Genomic DNA, 22,742 nt, shown 5'->3' with positions numbered 1-22,742 from the left:
AGTGTACCACCTTTCAGCCCCATTCAGCATCATTTTTATATGAACATCTACTAACTAACTTGATAAAGAATGCCAATATTTGGCCAATGAATTTAAGACTCTGTTTAGTTAAATAGTTGCAGTACACAGCAAGAGATTCTTTACTTATCTTTTCTCATACAAATGGTAGTTTGGATTCAGTCATGCTCTAATGTAACACTCTGGAATGACCAACAAATTGTGCTTATGCAAGACAATTTCAGGGCAATGCAAATGAAGGGATGGGGCTCTGCAAATGTGGGCCAGCTCAATTTTTAATGGTTTTTGCTGAATTCTACATAATGAAGTAAAGTGGTTGCTGTTTAGGACACGGTTATGGTGGTGAGTGGCAAAACTTGTCCCAGAGACTTAAGTTCCTGGGGACAGGAAGCAGGATCTGTCACAACAGAATGCTTTTAGGCTAAAGTGTGCACAATGTTTCCTGAATCATTTCATAACAAAAGTTATGAAATGATTCAGGAAGCATTATGCACAATTTGTCAATCATTTAATACCATAGGCAAGGTGTGTTTTCCACTTCTAGTATAGTAGAAGTTGAAAGTTGAGGTCAAAAGAATGAGATGGTGGACTTTGAAAGTTAACAATTAGCCCTTAGTAGATCAAAAGGCCTACTAACTTGGGAAAGTTAACTTTTATAGTGGTGGCTTGTTTATATTTACCACAGAGATAGCAACTGTCCATATGCAGTCCAATTCAGCATCTGTTGGGTGTCTTCTTTGTGTTTCTTTCAGATTCTGAGCCCTTTTGGGACAGTGAACAATTTTCTTATTCCTTTTGCTAGGTAAAGTGCTTGGGGACCTTTAAAAAATGAATAATGAATGAATAAACCCCTGCTAACTTGGCGAAGAGGCACCTTTTAACGTGGTGATTCTCTTTATTTAGCAGGGGGAGAGTAACTGGCCCCATCCACCCCCAGCACAGTACTTCCAGTGACTGTAGCTGGGGTCTATCTTATGTTTCTTTTCAATCTAGTGAGCCCTTTGGGGACAGAGTTCCATCTTATTTGTTTGTTATTTCTTTGTGTAAACTGCCCTGAGCCATTTTTGGAAGGGTGGTATAGCAATTGAATAAACAATAATGTAATGATAATGATAATTAATTAATTAATTAATTATTTTAAACAACAACAAATCAGCCTGCCTGCAGCATAATTGTTGTATTCTATTTAGCAATCTTTTATGTTTTGTTAATTAGAAATGTGTCCCTGTGGGGATCCTGTAGAGACAGTGTGTGTGTTAGGGGCGGGGTGGAGTCAGAAAAGAAAGGGTGGGAAAAGAGAAGCAGAAAAATGGAGTGTCTGAATAAAGTTTAGTTAAGCAAACATTAGAATCTTTGTGTTTGTGAGGGAATCAGCTATAAAGGCCATTACCTTTTGTTGTGCTCCGGGAAACAAAGAAAATATCAATTTGTATTGGCTTTTAAATATTTTTGAGAATAAGTGTCACTGAGTTGGCGGTGGTGGCATGTCTAAATAACACATTTCCTTACTCTATTGCCTTTATTCAGCTAAACATTTAGACAATGCTATTGCTGCTGATAAATGTTGATAATTTGTCCATTGATTCATCTAAAAAAGTGGCACCCACAGTAGGCAAGATTTATTATTATTATTTTCTATGTAACCTCTTTGAGAATGTTTGTTGAAAAGCAGTATATAAATATTTGTTGTAGTAGTAGCAACAGCAGCAGTAGTAATAGTCGTCAGTCTCAGCACATGAATAAGCATGCTTCACATCAAGGTTGATTCAATTTAAACCATGATTTCAATCATGAGTTAAATCACTTCACAGAAGGGCTCAATTTTAATCATTTTAATCACAATTTAAATCATTAGTCTTCTATTTAATCATTATTTTCCAGTAAAAGTACATTCTTGTCTGAAAAAACCTTAATACATACTCAAGGATAGATGTGGGTTTAATTTTTAGAAGGTAGAGGTACACTAAAATAGGTGTACACATCTCATAATGCTATTTCATTTGGGCAATCAGGCCTTGCATTTCTTCATTGCACTGTTTGCATCTCACACACAGCTCTGTCTTATCCACAAGTATAGGAACTTCTTTTAAATATTCCCAAATGGGGTCTCTTTTATGGCCTGCTGTCATGTTAGGTGTTCCCCTTCTATGATGGAGGATACATTTGGAAAAAGGTTTTCTCAAGACTGCATGAATATATTCTGTTCACTTTTGGTTTTACTTTCTATTCCGCTCCTCTATCTCTTACATTTATATACATACTCCTCCTCCTTGCTAAGATCTACTGAAGTTAAAGTATACCGTCAAGTCAATTTCAACTCCTGGCACCGACAGAGCCCTGTGGTTTTCTTTGGTAGAATTCAGGAGGGGTTTTCTATTGCCTGCTCCCGCACAGTATGAGATGATGCCTTTCAGCATCTTCCTATATTGCTGTTGCCCAATATAGTACCAGCAGGGAGTCGAACTGACAACCTTCTGCTTGTTAGTCAAGCATTTCCCCGCTGCACCACTTAAGGCGACTCCCTCCCCACAAATCCTCATTGGCTTTCTTTAACCCGATTCAGACATTATGCTGTACAAGTGTACAGATGTCTGTACATTTATACACATATTTGTGTGAATGACTGTACCTGGGTTCATTTAAAAATGAACTTGGATACAGGCCCTTTAAATGCATGGTACAGATGGGGAATGTATTGCTGTACCTCCGTTCAAGATAACATGTGAATGACTGTACTTGTGTACAGATCTGTAGCTTTTATGCTCTTTCTAGATGGCTCTAGGTGGTTTTCTTATACTCTTAAGGAAACAATGGTGAAAAACCCTTTACCTATGCCATTGCTTTGCTTCTTTTCGGTATTCTCTCTAAATTTCTTCATCTATGTGCGGAATGAGTTTTGTTCTGGGTGGCAGTATCGAGGCAGCGAGGCGGTTCTCACACACAGCCTAACCCAGGCTAGGGAATCCCAGCCTGGGTTAGGCTGCCTGTGGGAACCACTGGGATTGGGCATGATCCTGGCAGGGCAGTGCTGCCTAGCCCAGCTTCTGAACCTGGTTTTTAGCCGGGGTTAGAGCTGCAAGCACACCCTTTACCTGGGCTCTGGGATCGTGTATGCCCAATGTGCAATGGACACATTGCACATTGCGTTGTGCATTGTGGGATATCAGGAGTCCTGGGCATGTCATCCCAGCCTTCAGAGCTCTGCGCTGCAGCACACAGCGTGGATCATCTGGGAGTGCAGTCCGTGCTCCCAGCAACATTTCAGCAATCATCTTGGGAGGAAGGTGAGTTGGACCAGCCTGCCCCCCCTACACCTCTGCCCTCCTAGTTGTGTGAATGGCCCCATTGTGTGTGCACATGAATTCAGAGTGGGACTTTTCTGATCAATCTGTGTGGGATCTAAAATGAACTTAGCAGACCTCAAAAATTGTGCACGCTTTAGAGGCAACACTCCTTTTCCTTTGGTGGTCGGTATTCTTGTTGCTTTTGCTGCTGAAAAAGTAGCACATTGCAGCATTAGTCAATTGTTATGCCAAAATGAGTGATAATGCTAAAGAAGCCAGCAACATTTGGCACAGCCTGCATGTATTGTCCTTTTTAAAAAATCTGTTTTATCAGCCCCTAGTTTTGTTGCTATAGCATTTAATTGGAAAATTGAATCAGGTCATTATGAGCAAGCTGAATTGGCATTCATTGTATATTCCTTTTAGTATTGCCATTTGGTAAGCTAGTTAATTTTTTTAATCATTCTAACATACATTTGTCCCATATATCAATCAGTGTTTGCATTTTATATTTGTAATTTTATCATTATAATTGTTCTCTTACTCTTTATCAGTCTGTTTATTTACTTCTTAACTATAGCAACTGAAACAATACTCAGGTAGGAGCTTATATCAGAGCCTTTTGCTGGTTTGAAAAACATCAATCTAGTGATTTTTTAGTAATTACTGTTTGAAATCCCCATAATAACAGAGAACATAACTAAGGGAAAGTTAACTAAGAGCACAACTGTCTTCCCACTGAAAATTCTGAATTTTCTGATTATTCAGCAGTTTATAAAGGACACACTTCAGTGTTTGTTTCAAAATAGTTGAATTCAACAAGTAAAACAATTTAAAGCATTCTATCCAATGGGTGCTACATTCTTACAAGCAACAGTGGCCCTGCTTCTTGACATATATGATCCGTTTCCCTTTCAGAAGCTCCCACAAACTGCTTTTCAGTTTTAAGTGTGGTTTGAGAGTTTAATGGAAAGGAACTGCGGAAGCAGAAACTGGCACACACGCGCGCGCACACGCACACACTTCTCAGCAAAACAAATGTATGCATGCTTATTGGTACTGTGACCATTGAGCATATGTCTTGGCAAATAATGCCTCAGAACTTTCCAGGATCAGATAAAGATTTGTTTATACACACACACACACACACACACACACACACTTACTTAGGGCGGGTTACAACATGTCTGATGTTTTACATGCAACTCAATCCACAACAAGATTAAAAATCTCCCAACAGAAACCATCCCACATTAATCAGCTCTGGCAGTGTTTCATCTTCTCACCAAGAACTTCTCCTATTTCCTGTCCTTTGCTTCTTATGAGGAACTATGGCTAAAATATTACTGTTAATCTGTACTTAGAATAAAAACAGCTATTTATAAAACAGATTAACAGTGATGTTTTAATCATACTTCCTCTGAGAAGTATGACATGTTTGCTTTGTGGCGTAACTACTATAATAGTAAGAGCATGTTCACTTGAAATATTATTTCCCTAGTAACGCAATTGCAGACTCATTGGACATTAAGTAACAATACCACCCATCAAAGACTGTGAAAGTGCTATAATACACTAAAGTGCTATAAACACTATAACACCATGCTTTCAGGTACTACCATGGCTTGGTAGTCTTGACTTCTCATTCGCTGCGGAGGTCACTGACTGTTCCTGTCCATGGAAAGAGTTCCTGCTGTAGCCCTGCAGCTTGAACAGCAAACTCTGGGATCTCTCTTGAGCAAAGATCTGCTGGTAGGCAAAGCTTGCTGGCTCTCTGTTCGGTGAGCTCCATTGTTATACTTGCTTCTTCCTTTGATGTCCATTGTCTTTTAATTATAGATATTAGTTCAGGATATTAGGCCGCCTTGTCCCCAAAAATGTTAAAAGTCAACGGAATTAGGAAAGAAGGAAGAAGCCAAGCTATATGTGTTATACAGCAATTAAATTACTTCTTGTGTACATCTATGTGATTCTAAGAAGAATGTTTAAAGTCACAGCAAAAGGGGTGCAAGTTTGAGGCTAGTTAATCAATACATTTGAGTAAGGCAGAACAATATAGGTGACATCATGATAAGCATCCTGTTAGCAGAGGTAAGGGATTACCTGAGAGCAAGTTAATTTTAGCATTTGGATGCGTGTGAGACATGTAATCGAGCCTGACCCATTGTGTCTCTTGTGAGTTTCACAAACACTGATAAACAATGCTAGATTACCCCTGCATTCACAAATCAGTTACCAGAGGCAGTCATGAGACCTGGGTGTCATGCCCTGGTCAGTTCATCTGAATTCAGGCATTAATTGATCCCTTAATAAAATGGAATCAGACACAGGCCTGGATTCCCTATAATTCTGGGTTGATAACTCTGGGTTTAATATTGGGATCAGGGTGTCTCCAAAAAAGCTTATAATAGCAGAAGCTTCCCCCCCTACTCATCTTAACTAAAAGGACACTCCCTTGCCCCTTTAATTTCAGGGATGTTCTTAATGTCGGAGATACAGGTGAAACTCGGAAAATTAGAATATCGTGCAAAAGTCCATTAATTTCAGTAATGCAAATTAAAAGGTGAAACCGATATATGAGACAGACACATTACATGCAAAGTATAAATAAATAAAATAAAAATAAATAAGACCTGCTATTCAAATTGAATTTGGTTTCGGCTGGTCATGTGCTGCAACAGGAGCTGTGCGGCTCCCAGCAGCCAGCCTGCTTAAATGACCCCTCCCAAACAAGGTTAGTGGAGCGCAGTTAGTGGAGTGTAGAATAGAACAATATTGGACCTCTGAAAAGTATAAGCATGCATATGTATTCAGTACTTGGTCTGGGCCCCTTTTGCAGCAATTACTGCCTCAATGCGGCATGGCATGGATGGTATCAGCCTGTGGCACTGATGAGGTATTATGGAAGACCAGGATGCTTCATTAGCAGCCTTCAGCTCTTCTGCATTGTTTGGTCTCATGTCTCTCATCCTTCTCTTGGCAATGCCCCATAGATTCTCTATAGAGTTTGCTGGCCAATCAAGCACAGTACACTGTATACTTTTCAGAGGTCTGATATTGTTCTATTCTACAATCCTTGTCTTCTTGGTTCCATGTAATATTCTAATTTTCTGGGATTGTGGATTTGCGGTTTTCATGAGCTGTACGCTATGATCATCACAATTATAACAAATTAAGGCTTGACTTATCTCGCTTTGCATGTAATGCGTCTGTCTCATATATCAGTTTTACCTTTTAATTTGCATTACTGAAATTAATGGACTTTTGCACGATATTCTAATTTTCCGAGTTTCACCTGTACACATTGAGGTCATTCACACAATCACAAACTGTGTTCTACCTAGGCTTGGGAGGTGTGTGTGCTCCCGATTTTTGCTTGTATGGAAGCAAGGTAAGAGGAAAACCTGTGTAGAAGGTTGGTCCACTGCTGTGATATGGTCTGCTGCACTTGCACAGTGCATTGTGGGATTTCTGGAGGCCAGGATAACCCGTCCCAGCCCCTTCACCTCCATGCTGCCCATGGCAGCCACGGACCATCTGGGTGCACGATTCTCAAGCCCAGCAACTCCATGTTGCTCGTCTGCAGGGAAGCTGAGCTTCTGCTGCCTTTCCCACTGCCCACCCTCAAGCCCTCTAACTCAATTGTGAGAAAGGGCTCATTGCTGGTGAGGAGATTCATGTAAGATTTTAGTGTTTTCCCTCTCCCTCCCCCCTCCTCTGTTTTTATTGCAAGTGGATTATTATGAAATTGTATAATCATTCTCAGAAAAAAGAAAGTCTGTAAAAGCAACTAGAAACTTGTTGCTCTTTATCACAAGTGGAGTTAATGAGTAAACTCTCTTTATTACAAGTTGACTTAATGAGTACAGTATTGAAATAGATTATTAGTGGGGATATAACAGATTGCTAAATCTCATGGTTATAAGGCATAGGCATTCTGGTCTGCTCTGAGCGGGGCCCAAACATAGGGCCACTTTACCCAGGTGCAAAGGCTGAGGTTCTTTTGATGATGGTTCTTTTGGTTTTACTGATAAACTATGCCATCTGTAGGCACTTTAAGCACTTCTGGCCTTCAAAGGAGCTGTCTTTCACCATTTGCCTTCCCAGGATACATTGGTGCATCCTGGGAAAGAAAATGGTGAGCACCAAATTCTGCGAAGACCAATAGCACTTAAAAGTGCTGCCTGGAAAGGCAATATTGTTTTCTGTTTAACAAAAGGAAGAAAGGAAGCTGATTTAGACGAGACATACATTTGCACACATGATCTGGATGAGCTTGCATGTCACTGTGGGATATCCTGACACACTCTTGGGCCATTCCTTAACCGTGCGGGAGGACTGTTTAAACAGGCATTGGGAGCGCATGTGGAGGGGCAATTCAGCCCTCTCTCATGATTAAGGGATGCTCCAGAAGTATGTCAGAATCTGAACACAATCCAAAGTTTCTTAACCACCCCCAGCCCCAACATTTTATCAATGCAGTGCAATCTAATGAATAATTACAAATAAATAAGTCCCAATGGTTGCAGGACCTTCTGGGACTTATTTTCAGAAGTCACAGGCAGCTGCAGAGGGCTCTCCCTCCTTGCTCTTGCACCTTGCACAATGGAAAACACTCTTTTGCCAGCAGAATGTTCATCTGGATCCCAGCCAGCAGGTTCAGTTGATACCTACAGAAAAGTGTGCATAGGATTGCAGCCTTTGAAACTGTTTCCCTGACGTATCGTCCACTCATGTTAAACTCACCAGTATAAATAACAGTCATCTGTGATCACGTTTTTTTGGTCTGGCAGTTGTCTGCTGTGGATTTTGGAGGTATAAATGGAGTGCATGTTAGCTTGATAAGCTGCTATTTAGAAGCTCATGCTCTTTAGAATGTTTTGGAGTAGGCAGCAGATGATTCCCAGGACTAAGTAGGCAGAGGAAAAAAGAGCATGAGTGAGAGTAGGAAGGGTGAATGGTACCACTGTAAAAAAATGCTCATTTCACCTGAATTTCAGTTCCACCATTTGGACTAGTTCCAACATATTAAAACAATGAAGCTCTCCTCACAATCAATGAGGAGAGCTGCCAGGGTTAGCTGCGGGGAAGGAGGGTTTACGTTTCCTTCCCCGCAGGCTATCCGGAGGGGTTTCCCTGCATGGGTGGATGGGTGGCACAGATGAGTGGCAGCTCTCCTGCCACCCACCTGCGCCTCGCCCGGCAACTCCGGGGGTTTGGTGAAGGGAAGCACCATCGCGTGGCACGCCGCCCCTGGAGCCCCAGTAATGCACTACGTGAGCGCGTGGTGCATTCCTGGGGTGCCCTCTCTCCAAGTGTGTCTGCCGTGGCTGCAAGCACTCGCGGCAGACACACAATCAGAAAAACAGGGTTAGCGGAGTGTGCGCTCCACTAACCTTGTTTGGGAGGGGTCATTTAAGTAGGCTGGCCACTGGGAGCCGCACAGCTCCTGTTGCAGCACATGACCAGCCGAAACCAAATTCAATTTGAATTGCAGGTTTTATTTATTTTTATTTTATTTATTTGATTGATATACTGCCCTTCCAAAAATGGCTCAGGGCAGTTTACTTCAAAATAAAGACAATTAAAATCAAAACTTAATCAATTAAACAGTTAAAATCATTTAAACGTTAAAATCATTAACATTGAAATCGTGTAAAACCAACATTAAAAATTTAAAACCATAAATCTAATTAAAAGATTTTGATTCGTGCACACCCCTACCAGATGCTATGGAAAAAATTCCTATGATCTAGTGGATGGGCCTGTGATAGATGGGGTTTTGCTTGCCCTAAAGACCAGGAACAGAGTGTGACAATGCTGCTGAGAAAGGCATTGCTGCTGCAAATCCAAGATAATGGCTGTGCTCAAGGCATGCTTTTTGTCAACTACGCCCAATGCATTGTTTGCAAATGCTCTTGGAGAACAGGAATCCAGCAACTGTCATCCATGCCTTTGTAACATCAAGTACTGACACAATTAGCTCTGTGTAGGATGCATTTAAAGATTATTCGTAAGCTGTTCTTGAAATTTCCTACCTTGACAGTTTTCTTAGGAAACCCTAGAAGTAAGAATGAATAAATAGTCTCTGCTTTTAAGTGTGTGTGTGTCTTCTTATGTGGCAGTGTGGTGGCACAGTCTACTCTCTCCTCTCTAAAGCCTCACCCAGATGGGTGCCTGTTTTGGCACTCAAACCCCTGCACTTGCAATTACTCATGTGATACTGGAGCAATGTCCACTTCACTAAGCAGAATCACTGAACCCCGTGAGCTGGAATTATCTGAACATCTTAGCTGAATCACTGAGACTGGACTGTTCTATAAGCAGGGATTACTACAGGCTGTCCTCTGCACCTGAACTGCAGTACTCTCCTGACTGGCTGTTGACACACAGAGTACCGCACCCTCTTGTTCGGCACCCTACTTCTTCCTTGTCTGTCTTGCAGAATCCAGACTCCCCCTTTGCCTTCCATAACAATGGGCATGGTATAAGTAAATGCAAAGTTTTACTTTGCTAAGATACATTCATTATGTGGTCAAATAGATATAATGGAAGATATCAGGAGTTTATGACTGTAGGCAAAATCTATATATATGGATTTTAGTTTTAAAAATGCTTATTAAAGGGACTTCTGATTAAAAGGGGGCTTATTTTTTTTTTTAAAAACCCAACAATCCTCTAGTGAAGCAAACATTGTTTTTCTGAATGAGTTTAGTAGTCATAAGTCATTTAGTAGTTTAGTAGTCATAAATTTGTAGGTATTAATTTTCTGGTTGATTTTAAATTGTTGAATTATTTTAAATTTTATGTGTTCTAATTGTTTTAAAATTGCTTTATCTAACTGTTAACCGCCCAAAGACAAAATTTGGGCAGTATATAAATTTGATAGATAGATAGATAGATAGATAGATAGATAGATAGATAGATGGATAATGATAGTAATACATTAAATAGGAGCTCCCTCTGGTGGTGGTGGTGATTATCTTAGTAGTGTGCAACTGGATCTTATGCTGTTGTTTGAAATAGGACTTTGTATTATTAAAAGCTTACCTTCAATATTTCAAACGTTAGTTGTCCAATGAGATCATTGTTTTGCCTGCTGTGTTTTTTGTTGTTGTTCTGTGGTACAAACACAACTATTCTCCTATTTTGTAAGTCAACAGTGTTCTAAAAAACGTTTAACTATCTCAGCATGAAAATAGAGTGATCTACATGGAGTAATGGTTACATTAGCACAATTAATGGTTTGAAGTACAGTGTCAAATGTGCTTCATAAATCTATGATATTTGATGCACAAAGGTGGCTCAAAATTAAATCTTACAGTTGTATATAATTATAGTAGCTGACATCCAGACTAATGAAGTGCGTGTGTTGCACTTCGTTAGTCTGGACTTATCCAGACTAAAGCATGTAGATGTGCATGTGGGGAGGGGACACAATCTTCACCAATATTCCCTTCCCTCTGAAGCTCTCTGTGGCACCTAAAAAATGTCTCTGTGGGTTGTGTGACCCTCAGAGACATATTTGTAGGTGCCACCATGTATTTCAGACGGAAGGGGAAATCAGTGAAAATGGGCCCCCTGTTCAAGTGCTCCCCACTCCCCACAACTGATATTTACTAACACACTAATACACAAAAATGTCAGCCAAACAACATGTTTGTATCATATCTCATTTGGTCCTTAGTAGTGACCCAAGATATTTTGTTACCTAAAAGGTAAAATGTGCTCTGGAGTTGATGTCGACTCCTGGCGACCACAGGTAGAATCCAGAGGGGTTTACCATTGCCATCTCCCACACAGTATGAGATTATTCCTTTCAGCATCTTCCTATATTGCTGCTGCCCGATATAGGTGTATCCCATAGTCTGGGAAACATACCAGTGGGGATTTGAACTGGCAACCTCTGGCTTGCTAGTCAAGTCATTTCCCTCTGTGCTAAAGCAGGAGCCAAATACTGCCACCCTCTTGTCCTTCATCTCCCACCTCTTACCTGGCAGAGTCATGTTGCAGCCAGTCATCAGGCAGGTGAATAGCTGCACCTCTTCCTCTTCCTCCTGCTGCACTGAATTTGGAAAGGAGTAAGAGAAGGGAGTGGAAGTGGGAGAAAACTGAGTGTTGCTCAAAGAATCGGGCAGCAGCCTCACTCCTTCTCAGTGACTGTTGAAGCAGGAGTGTAACCAGGTGAGTGGGTGGGGTGTTGACAGGATACCCCAGATTCCCTCTTCCAAAAGACATCTCCCTAGGCAGCTCACTTCAGGTCGCTGCATGGCCGGGTTTGCCCTGCACTTGTTTTGACTTGATTGGCTCTCGTTAGTTTTTCTGTGCTTGTTGTCACCTTTTTTGTTTTGGCTTTTCTGAGGGCACACTGGCCCACATGTTCTGCAGACTAATGAAGGAGGTTCCAACCTACCCATGCTGCTGTGGGCTCCTAACAAAGCGCTGACTGTCATGCACTTTCGTGCAACAGAGCAGGTACTTAAATCAGTGTACTCACATGTTGGAAGCACTAGTTGGATTGAAAACGCACTGCTCATGGTCAAGCAACATGCTTCTGATCTAAGTAGAGCTTCTGGAGTGCAGGCACACTAGTATTTGTGCTCTTGCTCAGAAGTGCAAGATGGCTGATGCTTTGTTAGGAGTCCCCAGCAGCACGGTAGATGAGTATAGATTGCGTTAGACTGGAACATGTTGGCCAGTGTGTTTTGAACACCGCTCTTTTCTTTTAAGGGAAATGCCATTCTAAGCAGGATGCCCCTAAGCACCTGTAGGTTTAAAAGCTGCTCTTTAACATCTCCAGTGTTAAGTGCAATCACAGAGTTCTGTTAAAATTCAAATGGGGGCTTGTGATAATTCATAGTGCCAGGAGGAGTTGACACAGAGGCAGAACACTTTCTCTATCCTTTCTTTAAAACATGCCTGCACAACATAAGGCCTGGGGGCCAGATCTGGCCCACAGGAACTTCTTTGCTGGCCCTAAGATAGGAGTATCCTACAGTAGGAACCATGAACAGCAGGACCCATGAAGAGCTCTAGGACTGCATGCTTAGGGTTGGCGCTTAAAAGCAACTGTGACTGAGGAAGAGGAGGAGAGGACTTGGTATTTATTTGGGGCTGGCATGTACTCCAGGTGCTCCACTGACTGAGAAGAGATAGGGCCTATTTTATGGGCACTTTCCTTGGTTAAAATTGTGGGTTCCTTGACAGGGGAACAGATCCATAAGTAACTAATAGTTGCTTCCATTAACGTTCTTAATAATTTTAATGTCATAATTCACTGAATGTTGACCTCGGGCCCTGGGTGCCAGGTTGTGGTTGGTTCTGGCCCACTGGGGCATTTGAGTTGTGCACCCCTGTCTTAAAAAAATTGATTAGATTTACTCAATGATGTCTGTATTTCTAGAAACCTGCCCAGCACCTCTTAATGAAGGCCTTAATGCCACATGCACTACTGGCTCCAGATCTTCACTCTCCAACTACTTCTATGTTTTTCTGCTGGGACAGCTGTTAATGGGAGCAGGTGGAACTCCGCTTTACACTCTGGGAACAGCCTTTATTGATGATAGTGTCCCCAAACACACAGCTTCAGTTTATATAGGTAAGCTCAGCTCAACTTTATTTCTTGAAATTGCCATTTATCTTGGTTATGCATTGGCTCAGAAAGTTTGTGCATAGCATCTCCTGTGAGTTCTGTTCATTTACTTTTTGATGACACCCCAGTATTTAATGACTTTGCAGAAGCAAGCTGAATCTGATAACGTGTCAGCAATTCAATTTTAACTGTATTTGTTTGCAAATTTTAACAATTATCGCATCATTTGCTGAGTAGGATTGATATTCCCGATGGCATTATGCTTCTAGAAACATCAGGATCCGATTTCAGTTACTCCTTGTCATCTGTCCAGACTGGGAGGTGGGAGCCCAATGTTAAACTCCTGCTAAATAGCCATTGCTGCCTCTCCTGCTTGCACAGACTCATGTTAGTATCTTAAGCTACCATGGCAGCAATTCAATTATGCCTTTAATTATCTCCCAGAATATCTCTATATCATCCCCGTAAGAGAGTGCGTGCTTTGCCTGCAGGAAGTCCCAAGTCCAATCCCTGACATATCCAGGAAGATCCCTGTCTGAGAGACTGCCAGTCTGTCAGACCTGGCCCAAGACATGCCATCTGAGTGAGGGAACATCGGGAGCGACCCCCCCCCCCATGGGGCATATGGTGCATCACACACTAATCTCCCCTACATGTGCAACTAGAGCTCCCCCCAGCAAACAGACAAACCCACAGCACATTTCAGACTAGCCTCGGGAGGAGGAGCTGGTGCAGCAGCTGTTCCCTTCTCTGTTACACTGGCACCAGTGCCAAGTCAGGCAGGTCTGACTTTAGTTCTGGCTGAAGGGTACGCCAAGCAGTGAGAGAGAGAGCAGAGAACCTGGATGCAGAAGAAGGAGAGCAGCTGCTGCCCACCTCCCCTCTCCAGAAACCAGCATCACTGCTGGCTTAAAGATGGGGCATTGCAGAGTGAGATGCTACAGGTTTGGTTTCTGGAGAGTGTTAGAGGTTGTTAATTTTTACCCCAGTGGGTAAAACAGCAGAGCACTAAGGAATGGGCACACACTCCAGTTACAGAGTGGGTAGTAGAGGATGGTTTAGTTGTTGCAGCTATTTAGAGAAAACGCATGGAGATCCTTGTAGAACTAAATACCAAGTATTTATTGGTTAAGTACACTTGGAAAGGAGAGACCTGAAACTAATCAAAAGGACTACATAATGAATAGGTAAGGAGAGAGAGAGATGTTTCCATCTGCTCTTCAGGAGGAAGGGAAGGATTGTGACTCAGCGCAGGAAGTGCTGAAGAGTCAGTCTTGGGGTCATAAAGTAGAGACAGGTAAGGAGACCCTCACTCACTACCTCTACTCGCAATGCCCCTAGTGGTCATTAGGATAGTAGGTGTAAAAGGTCGATGCACTGGAACTCCATCTCCAACAGAGAGGAGCTGTCTCTTCATCTCCCTCCTTCCCAACCCTATCCCCGCCCCTTCATTGTTTTAGAGGTTATTGTGCCCTGAGGTGTGCAGTGGTAGGTAGGGTTGAATTGGTGAAAGTCAACCCTAGACCATATACACACTTTCCCACTGGCCAGCTGCTTTCTGCTGGCTGCTGTTCTGTCCTGCCAGTTGCTGCTGAGCAGGGAGGGAACATTTTTGATTGCCCTGAGTATGCATGTGTGGGGATTGATCCATGAATCCTGAGCCCTTGTGTCTGTGTGTGCAAGTCCTATTGGGGAATGTGGCACAGATCTCCCCATCCAGCCATTTTTGGGTGACTGTTTCCACTGTCAGACAAATACATGCAAGCAAGTATGCTGGAATATTCACTTATATTCAGGGAGCATGGCAGTTGTGAATCATTTGCTGGCACCTCCCTCACAGCAAAGGAATCACAGCAGGTCTTGTTGCCTTTTTATATCAAGGCAGGCCTTGGCAACTTATCTTTGGATCCATGAGTCAAAGGATCTAGGCTTCTTTGAATCTAGGCTTTTGAGCACCTCATGAATATTTAGCATTGCTTTTCCTTAGCCTTTTCTAGAAATTTAAAGCACTGAGTAAATGTCTGTAGGGCTAAGTAGGATTGTGGCAGCAGGCTGTGCCTGTGACCTGTGCATGACATGTGTGTAGAGCTGTAGTTATGTAGGGCATGTGCATAGTCTGGTGATTGTGCATGGGCCGTGCCACAGTGATCCTGCTCTCTTCCGCACATTCAGTCTATGTAATCTGAATGTCTGGAAAGAACTTCCATGGAATCCATATGTGGTAAACATACATTTGTCTTCTCAACTACACGCACGTTTGGCTTAAGACATAAACCTATCATCTCCTCTCTCTGCAGGAATTGGTTATTCCATGGCATTATTGGGTCCTGCTATTGGCTATGTGTTAGGAGGGCAGTTGCTTAATATCTATGTTGATTTCAATCATCATATAAGGTAAGACACTTCCTTTTTCTTCCTTTCATAATGCTAACTCTTACAATTCCAGGTTTCTTAAAAAGAATGACCCTATCCCACCCCAGGACAGCATCCCTCCAGTGGCTGTTGCTGAAATGTGCCTCATGTTTCTTTTTAGCTTGTGAGCCCTTTGGGGACAGGGGACCATCTTCTTTATGTATTATTTATTTTTCTATGTAAACCACTTTGAGAACTTTGGTTGACAAGCGGTATATAAATATTGTAGTAGCAGCAGCAGCAGCAGCAGTAGTAGTAGTAAAGTGAGAAATAATTTTCTGGTTCCCAATAATAGCTCTGCTTGTCTAGTCTGATGATGAACTAGAGTTGGGAAACTGATTTTTGGTCACAAGTGGAGGTGGTCTTGAAAAAACTGGTGCACAGATTTTGTTTTCTGTCAACAGTGGGGAAAATTATGCCTAGCTGCATCAATTAGTAACTGCCTTCAGCATTTTAAAACACAGTCAGTGCCCCAGCTGATTGTACAAGAATGTTTGTCAGAGCTACACAAAGCTATGCCAATCAGATTTGGGAACCACTTTAGAGGTGTTACCAATTTGATGCTTGTAAAGATTTCCAACCCTCTGACCTGATTTCAAGGGGTTCCTTTGAATCAGGGTCAACCTTTGGCCTCTCTCCACTACTCCCCTGAGCCCTGAACATACTTATTGGATGAGGCACTGGCCGCAGCCCTAGAAAAGACTAAAATTCCCAAGAACCCTTCGTTCCCCAGAAATGCAGGATAATTAAAGATGGAAAAATTGTCTGCAGAAGCATTTAAGAAAGTGAAGTCTTTGCCACAGCTACTGCTCTTTTCCTGCCGGAAACAAGATTAAATACATCCAGCCTGTCTCCTGCCCTCTGCCTGATCTAACGCGTATATTCAGGAGTCGGGGGAGTGGTGAGGTGTGAGGGAAGAGGGATGGCCTGAAGCGACCAAACTGGAGATATATTGAATAAAACCAATCAGCCTCAAACCTCTTGGTGTCTTCATTCGGAGTGAATCAGGTCAAATCAGGATGAATTGGGACAATATGCATTGGCTCCAATTTGTCCACCAAAGCTTCAAAACTCCTACTATTTATATAACTGTTAGCATAACAAGGGGCATAAGGTGTAACAATGAAACATATAAGCCCAAAGTGCATCAAGCAGAATAACTTGGCTAGGTATACAGTCAGTTGGCTCAGTTAACTGAATTAAGATTGTACTTGCTGAATTAATCTTTCTAGTTTATACATCGATCCAGAAGATCCACGTTGGGTTGGAGCCTGGTGGATATCATTTGTTGTATGCTGTTTCTGTGTTTGGCTTTTGATAGTACCATTTTCATATTTTCCAAAACATCTGCCAGGTAAGGAGATTAAAGTAGGATGGTGGTGTAGCTCTGAGTGGTTAGAGACTTGGATATGTCATTGTAACTCCTAAAGCTCTGGTGTGAAAAGAAACTGGAACATGTAGGCTGCACATGGCTTCAGTATCCCTATTTTATAACTATGAGGGTTCCCCCCCAAAGAAATTTGACATCTTGCTTTAATTTTTAGCCATACCTTTTAGCCTTCATGGCTCACAAGTGTGACATAGAATGCTAAGTATTGGAACCGAGGTGTCTAATCAACAGAAGCTTCAAACCCCTGTTTTTCTATGGTTGTGGCAGCAATAAATCTTATGGTCTCTGAAACTTCTGTTTTAACTTTTGGTGCAGTCAACTGAAAAGCACTTCTGTACTTCTCCTAACTCTTTGCCGATTCATCATGGTGAAGAGCTGTTATTCCTGCCCTTTTGTTACAAGTCCAAACTTTGCTGCGTTTTAAATATGAATTTTGTTTGTAGGTACAAGCAAAATAAAAGCTGAAAAGATTTCTGAAGCACATCACAGTGGAAGTGACAGGAATAAGGAATACGGGGATCTTGGGAAGAGCATGAAAGACTTTCCAATGACTCTCTGGGTAATCTAAGCAATGTATCCAAAGCAATATGTATTGCTTTTAGTTTTGTACTGCTTTTAGTTTTTCCAGTTGTGAAGCTTTGGGAAACTGGAACAAATAATTGAGAAAAATGGAAAGGAACAAAGATGAGTTCATTTATCATAAATAATAATTTTATTTCTACATTTTCAAAATGAAATGAAATGCTGCCAGTAATTAAGATGTTTGCTAATGTACTGCTATTGATTATTAGCTCCTAATATTGTTCTTTTGTTCCCTAATTTCCTAAGTGGCAAGAAGTATCAAGAGTAGCCTTTTTGCATAGGGAGTAGAAAGTACTTGAGACTTCCATTTTTTCTTCAAAAAAAGAAGATATGCTTATTTACTAATGTATAAATTCAGCAAGGGAGAACTGGCAGACCAGCCACTTGGATTGGTAAAATGGACAGTAATGGCTCTTTGGGGGGTTTTATTTTAAGTTTTTCCATGAACAGAAGGAACTTCTGCTTGGGTAAGGATGGGCTATTTTTACCATTCAGAATAAAAAAATGGGGAAAGACCCCACCCCCCCAGTTGCTATTAGGATAATACAGATTTATTAATTTTTTGGTATGAAAATATATTACCTCTTTGACTTGTTTCTGAGGAAGCGTTTTCCACTTGGAACATGTAAGGTAGCATTTTCAAATGAATAGATTTTCATATGAATGAATACAAGTTTGTAATTATTTTTATAGCACCTTGGGCATCTTTCTCATTTGTTTCTTTTGGCCTATTGGTACCAGTGGTCAGAGGCGCTCTTACCCCTGGACTTCGGGGCCGAAGTCCAGGGGCTCCACAGCCCCTGGGGCCCGCCAAATCCTCTTTAGTCTGTCCCGGGTGGTGTGGCCATGTGGCTGATCATGATGATACTTAATTTGCAGGGGATGGGTGGGTGGAGGGGCTTTCCAAAGGCCTTTAAGTCCAGGCTCCAAAATTACCTAGGTGCACCTCTGCCATTGGTGGCTGGTATGGGTGGGGCTGGGGGAGTGGGAGAAGAGCAGCAATTGTGGCTTGTTCTCGCCCTTTGGGCTCCACCCCAGCTGCCTTGCTCCCTCTTACATCGCCCCCGCCATGGCGTTAATCTGAGACACACAGGCTAGTCCCTGCACCTCAAGTTAACACCACAGCATGGTGAGGCAAGAGAGGCAAGGCAGCTGGGGCAGGGTGAGAAGAGTGAGAACAAGCTGCAACTGCAACCCGTTTTCTGTCCCCAACCCTTCTCATACCGGCCACTATTGGGATAGAGGAAAGAGGGAATTGGCTAAAACGCTGCCCTCTAGCATGAATAGAACAACTCCTGCAAATGAGCAAATCAGGATACGACTCTGAGTTGCTGATCAGTTTTTCCTCACTGTAATAGTGAAAACCTACCATGCAAACTGATTGGGCAAATTGCATATCATGCAGCGAATGTCTTCTTAGCAGCTTATTGCTCTTCTGTTGCTTTTGAGCAGCAGACAGTATAAATGCATTGGTCTGGAATACATAATTCCTAGAGAGCTGTAGATTATTTGGCCTGCAGAGTTATTTCCAAAGTATTGCATTGGCAAGGCTTTTTGCCCCTAATCAATGAGTAAACAGTTTTATCTTTTTTAAGCCTACTTTTCAGTAGGCTTATGAGATCACCCGGCATTCTGCGTGTGTGTCTGTGTGTCCATTCCCGCTATCAACTTTGCAATGCCTGGACCAATATGATCCAAATCGGGAACAGTTGTAGGGACACACAGAGACACCTCAATGTTCCTGCTGTTCACCTAGAAGAAAATGGAGAAAAGTGTTTTCCATTACAGTACATTATGGGACTAGCTTGGAATTTCTTCAAGTTCCTCTCTACAACTTGATGCTGTTTTTTCAGATGCCAAGAACTTACAGTTCGATATAACAAATCGTGTAGCAAAAAGTGAAGCTATGAAAAGAGTCAATCTGATAACCAAACTAGTACATATGTGCAAGAACATAAGAGGAATTATAGAAAAGAGCACATTCCTGTGATATATGCAGTATCAAATATGTTCATTATTATAGCATCATTGAGTGTTTTGAGAATTCAAGTAATTTATTTCCTCTTTCTAGAGGCTGCTGAGAAATCCTGTATTGATGTGTCTTGTAATTGGTTCTGCGCTGGAATCTTCAGTTGCCACTAGCTTTGCCACATTCTTGCCCAAATTTATAGAACAGCAGTTTGGATATACACCTAGTTATTCAGCTACCTTAGCAGGTAATTATTTAATTTTTTAAAACCAAAAAACATAATTTGTTGAACTGCTTTTATTTCATAACAGGAACGGGTTAAAACTTGATCAGGAATATTAGCTTTCTTGGGCACTTTTTTAAAAGTTAAAATATTTAAAATAATGAATACTAAGATGGTGGTCCTAAGTATACTTTTTGGGATTAAGTCCTATTGATCTCAGCGGACTTTCTTGTTGAGCATACATGCTTAGAATTGCACTGCACATACCAGGACCAGCTGGGAATTTGTTTGTTTCTTTGAGTTGTGTGACGCTTTTTACATTTCTTCCCACAGCAACTAACAAAATCAGTCTTAAGAGCATAAAATACAATACGAGTATAAGGGCATTTGCCTTTGCACGCTTGAATGCGCTGCCCTCAGCTCTCTTAGAGGGTTGCTATCTCGGTACTCCTTTTGCTCAAAGGCAGGGGCTTAGCTATAATTGGGTGAACGGGTTCAAAGAACCCAAGCCGTGCCCAATCAGGAGCCGCCATTAGCGGCCCTGACACGCCCCCGCGTCTGACGTCAGACGCGGGGGGCGGGAGTTTAGCTCCCGAGCGAGGGCTGTGCAGCCCCTTCGAGAGCTAAACAAAGGCTGGCACTGTGTTTGCAGTGCCAGCCATGAGCGGCTCTTCCCTGCAAAGGCAGGGAAGAGTTGCTCCTGGCTGGTGCTGCGAACGCTGTGCCAGCCTAACTAGCTCCTGAAGGGGCTGCCAGGCCCCTTCAGGAGCTAAGACTGGTGCTGCGTTCGCAACGCAGCCAGAAGCGGCTCTTCCCTGCAGGGAAGAGCCACTCCTGGGCTGCACTGCGAACGCAGCACCAGCCTTGGTCTAACTGCCGAAGGGGCCGCATGGCCCCTTCAGCAGTTAAGCTACTTCTCCCGAACTGAGCCTCAAGGCTCCGTTCGGGAGCCAGACCACGCCCCCCATGTCTGATGTCAGATGCAGGGGGTGGGGCTATCGGGGCGCCCACCACGGCCGCACACGGACCACCGGCGGGCTAGCTACGCCCCTGTTCAAAGGTTATGCCCGTGTCAGTCAGTGGTTGAGACAGTTGATCATATGTTGCTTCACTGTTTATTTTATAAAGATATTCAGCTAGCACTTTTGTCACCTATTTTGTCTAGACTCCCAGGTAGGCCATTGGCCTTTTATGTGTCTCTCCTTTTGTCTGACAGTGATATTAATGTTTCCACCAAGGTATTAATGTTTCCTTACACATTCAAAGCTGTGTAAGGAATCAGTTGGTAAAATCATGAGTGTCGATCGATGAGAAGAGCTTCTTCCGGGTCTGCAGGGAGACTGGGCTTAGCCCATTCTCCCCGCAGATGATCGAAAGGCAGCCCTGGGCAGCTGGATCAGCCACCCACATGACTGCCGGCTCCGCCACGGAGCCAGCAGGGTCTGCGGGGATCAGGGTTGTGTGGCCCCCAGAAGTTCCAGGATGCCCCGCGTGAGTGCACGGGGCATCCTGGAGCGACCTCCGAGCCCAGGAAGCTGCTTGCAGCCTCCCAGTCGGGTGTCTACTCGTGTGTCGCCATGCACCGCGGTGACACACGAGCAACCAAATGAGGTTAATGGAGAGCTCGCTCTGTTAACCTTATTTAAGTGGAGGGAAGATTAGGTGGGCTAGCTGCCTGCGAGCCCGCTGGTTCCCACGATCCCTGGAAAGCGGGTTAAGCTCCCTTAGCCCGCTTTCCAGTGATCGTGGCAATAGCCTTATATTGTTATATTGTAAATGGTGTTTTGTAAGAAAGTGCTGGCAGAATCATAATTGCTGGAACTACTTATCTCTTGTGTTGTATTTTTGTCTGGTTAATGACCGAAATTATTTATTTATTTTACATTTTATATCCCGCTGTTCCTCCAAGGAGCCCAGAGCGGTGTACTACATACTTAAGTTTCTCCTCACAACTACCCTGTGAAGTAGGTTAGGACTGAGAGAGAAGTGACTGGCCCAGAGTCACCCAGCTAGTTTCATGGCTGAATGGGGATTTGAACTCGGGTCTCCCTGGTCCTAGTCCAGCACTCTAACCACTACACCACGCTGGCGAATGGATTCCATTGCATTCCAATACAACTATAAAGTGTATTAAATTCCCTATAATATTAATAGGCTAAAAACATTCCCAGACTAAGACTGATGCCAGAGAAACAAAAGCCCTCTTCAGGCATTGTACCAAGCTTGGACACTAAACACTGGGGCCCTTCGCATGACTGGGCAGGCAGCGGGTGGGCAAGTGGGGGTGGGGAAGGCTGCTCCAACTCACCTTCCTCCCAGACGATTGCTGAAATGTTACTGAGAGTGGAGATTACACTCCCAGAGGACATGTGCTGCATTAGAGGTGTACGAGCTGGCTCAACCTCGAACCGGTTCAGCTCGAAGGCTCAAGTATGGCTGGGCCCAGTTTGACTCAAGGTCAAGCCAAACCAGCCGGGCTAGTTTGAGTCTGGCTCGAGGGTAGTGGGGGACAGTAAAATTGTATTAAAAATGAATGACATTGCCACTGAGGGTTGCAGCGGCCTTGGTGGGTGCTGCAGGGCGAGGTCTCTGGCAATTCCCACTCCCCCACCCCCGCTGTCCTCTCCCCGGGCCCATTTCGGGGCTGTTTCGGCCTTCTGTGCATATGCAGTGGCCATTTTTTTTGGTCGCTGCACATGCACAGTGGTCATTTGCCAACCCCCAGAGGGACACACACACACCCCAGCTGCCGCAGCCCTTGGCAGTGGTAAGGAGAAGCTAATTTTATTCAGTCATTGACCAGCAGTGGTAAGTCATTCTTGTTTAAAAACAATTTAACTGCCCCTATCTCCCCCCCCCACGTTGGACCCGAACCGGTTCAAATTTGAACCAAACTGGGCTCAGCTATTGTGCACAAAACTGAACTGAACCTGGTTTGGCTCGAGTCCGATACAAGCCGAACCAGGGTTTTTTGGGTTTTGCATGCCTCTGTGCTGTGTGGCGCAGTGCAGAGCTCCATCCCAGCCTCTGGATATCCCACAATCTACCATGCAACATACCCTAAGTGGTGCTGCCCCTCCGGCATCAGGCCTGATCCCGGCAGTTCACACACACAACCTAACCCAGGCTGGGCTTCCCTAGCCTGGGATAGGGTGTGCGTGAGAACAGCCTCACTGTATTCAGGGAAGAGATCCTATCCTGTAATTAGGAATGCCAGGCACCCAGTGTTTACAGTAATGGAGAGAATCTCTCCATGAGTATAGAGTGCAGCA

General features: G+C 43.2%; 1 protein-coding gene across 1 annotated transcript in view; it reads left to right on the top strand.

Moving 5' to 3' along the window:
- LOC128348305 (solute carrier organic anion transporter family member 4C1-like) overlaps positions 1–22,742 on the top strand; it is a 56,133-nt gene that overhangs the window by 9,816 nt on the left and 23,575 nt on the right. The window contains exons 3-7 of the mRNA XM_053304154.1: positions 12,706–12,900; positions 15,192–15,288; positions 16,539–16,660; positions 17,140–17,255; positions 19,350–19,494. Coding sequence (XP_053160129.1) covers positions 12,706–12,900; positions 15,192–15,288; positions 16,539–16,660; positions 17,140–17,255; positions 19,350–19,494 — 675 coding nt within the window. The remainder of the gene's footprint in view (positions 1–12,705; positions 12,901–15,191; positions 15,289–16,538; positions 16,661–17,139; positions 17,256–19,349; positions 19,495–22,742) is intronic.

Source organism: Hemicordylus capensis, chromosome 2, assembly GCF_027244095.1.
Source record: "Hemicordylus capensis ecotype Gifberg chromosome 2, rHemCap1.1.pri, whole genome shotgun sequence".
NCBI lineage: Eukaryota > Metazoa > Chordata > Lepidosauria > Squamata > Cordylidae > Hemicordylus > Hemicordylus capensis.
The sequence above is the reverse complement of the archived record's forward strand: the minus strand, read 5'-3'. Positions and strand labels throughout refer to the sequence as shown.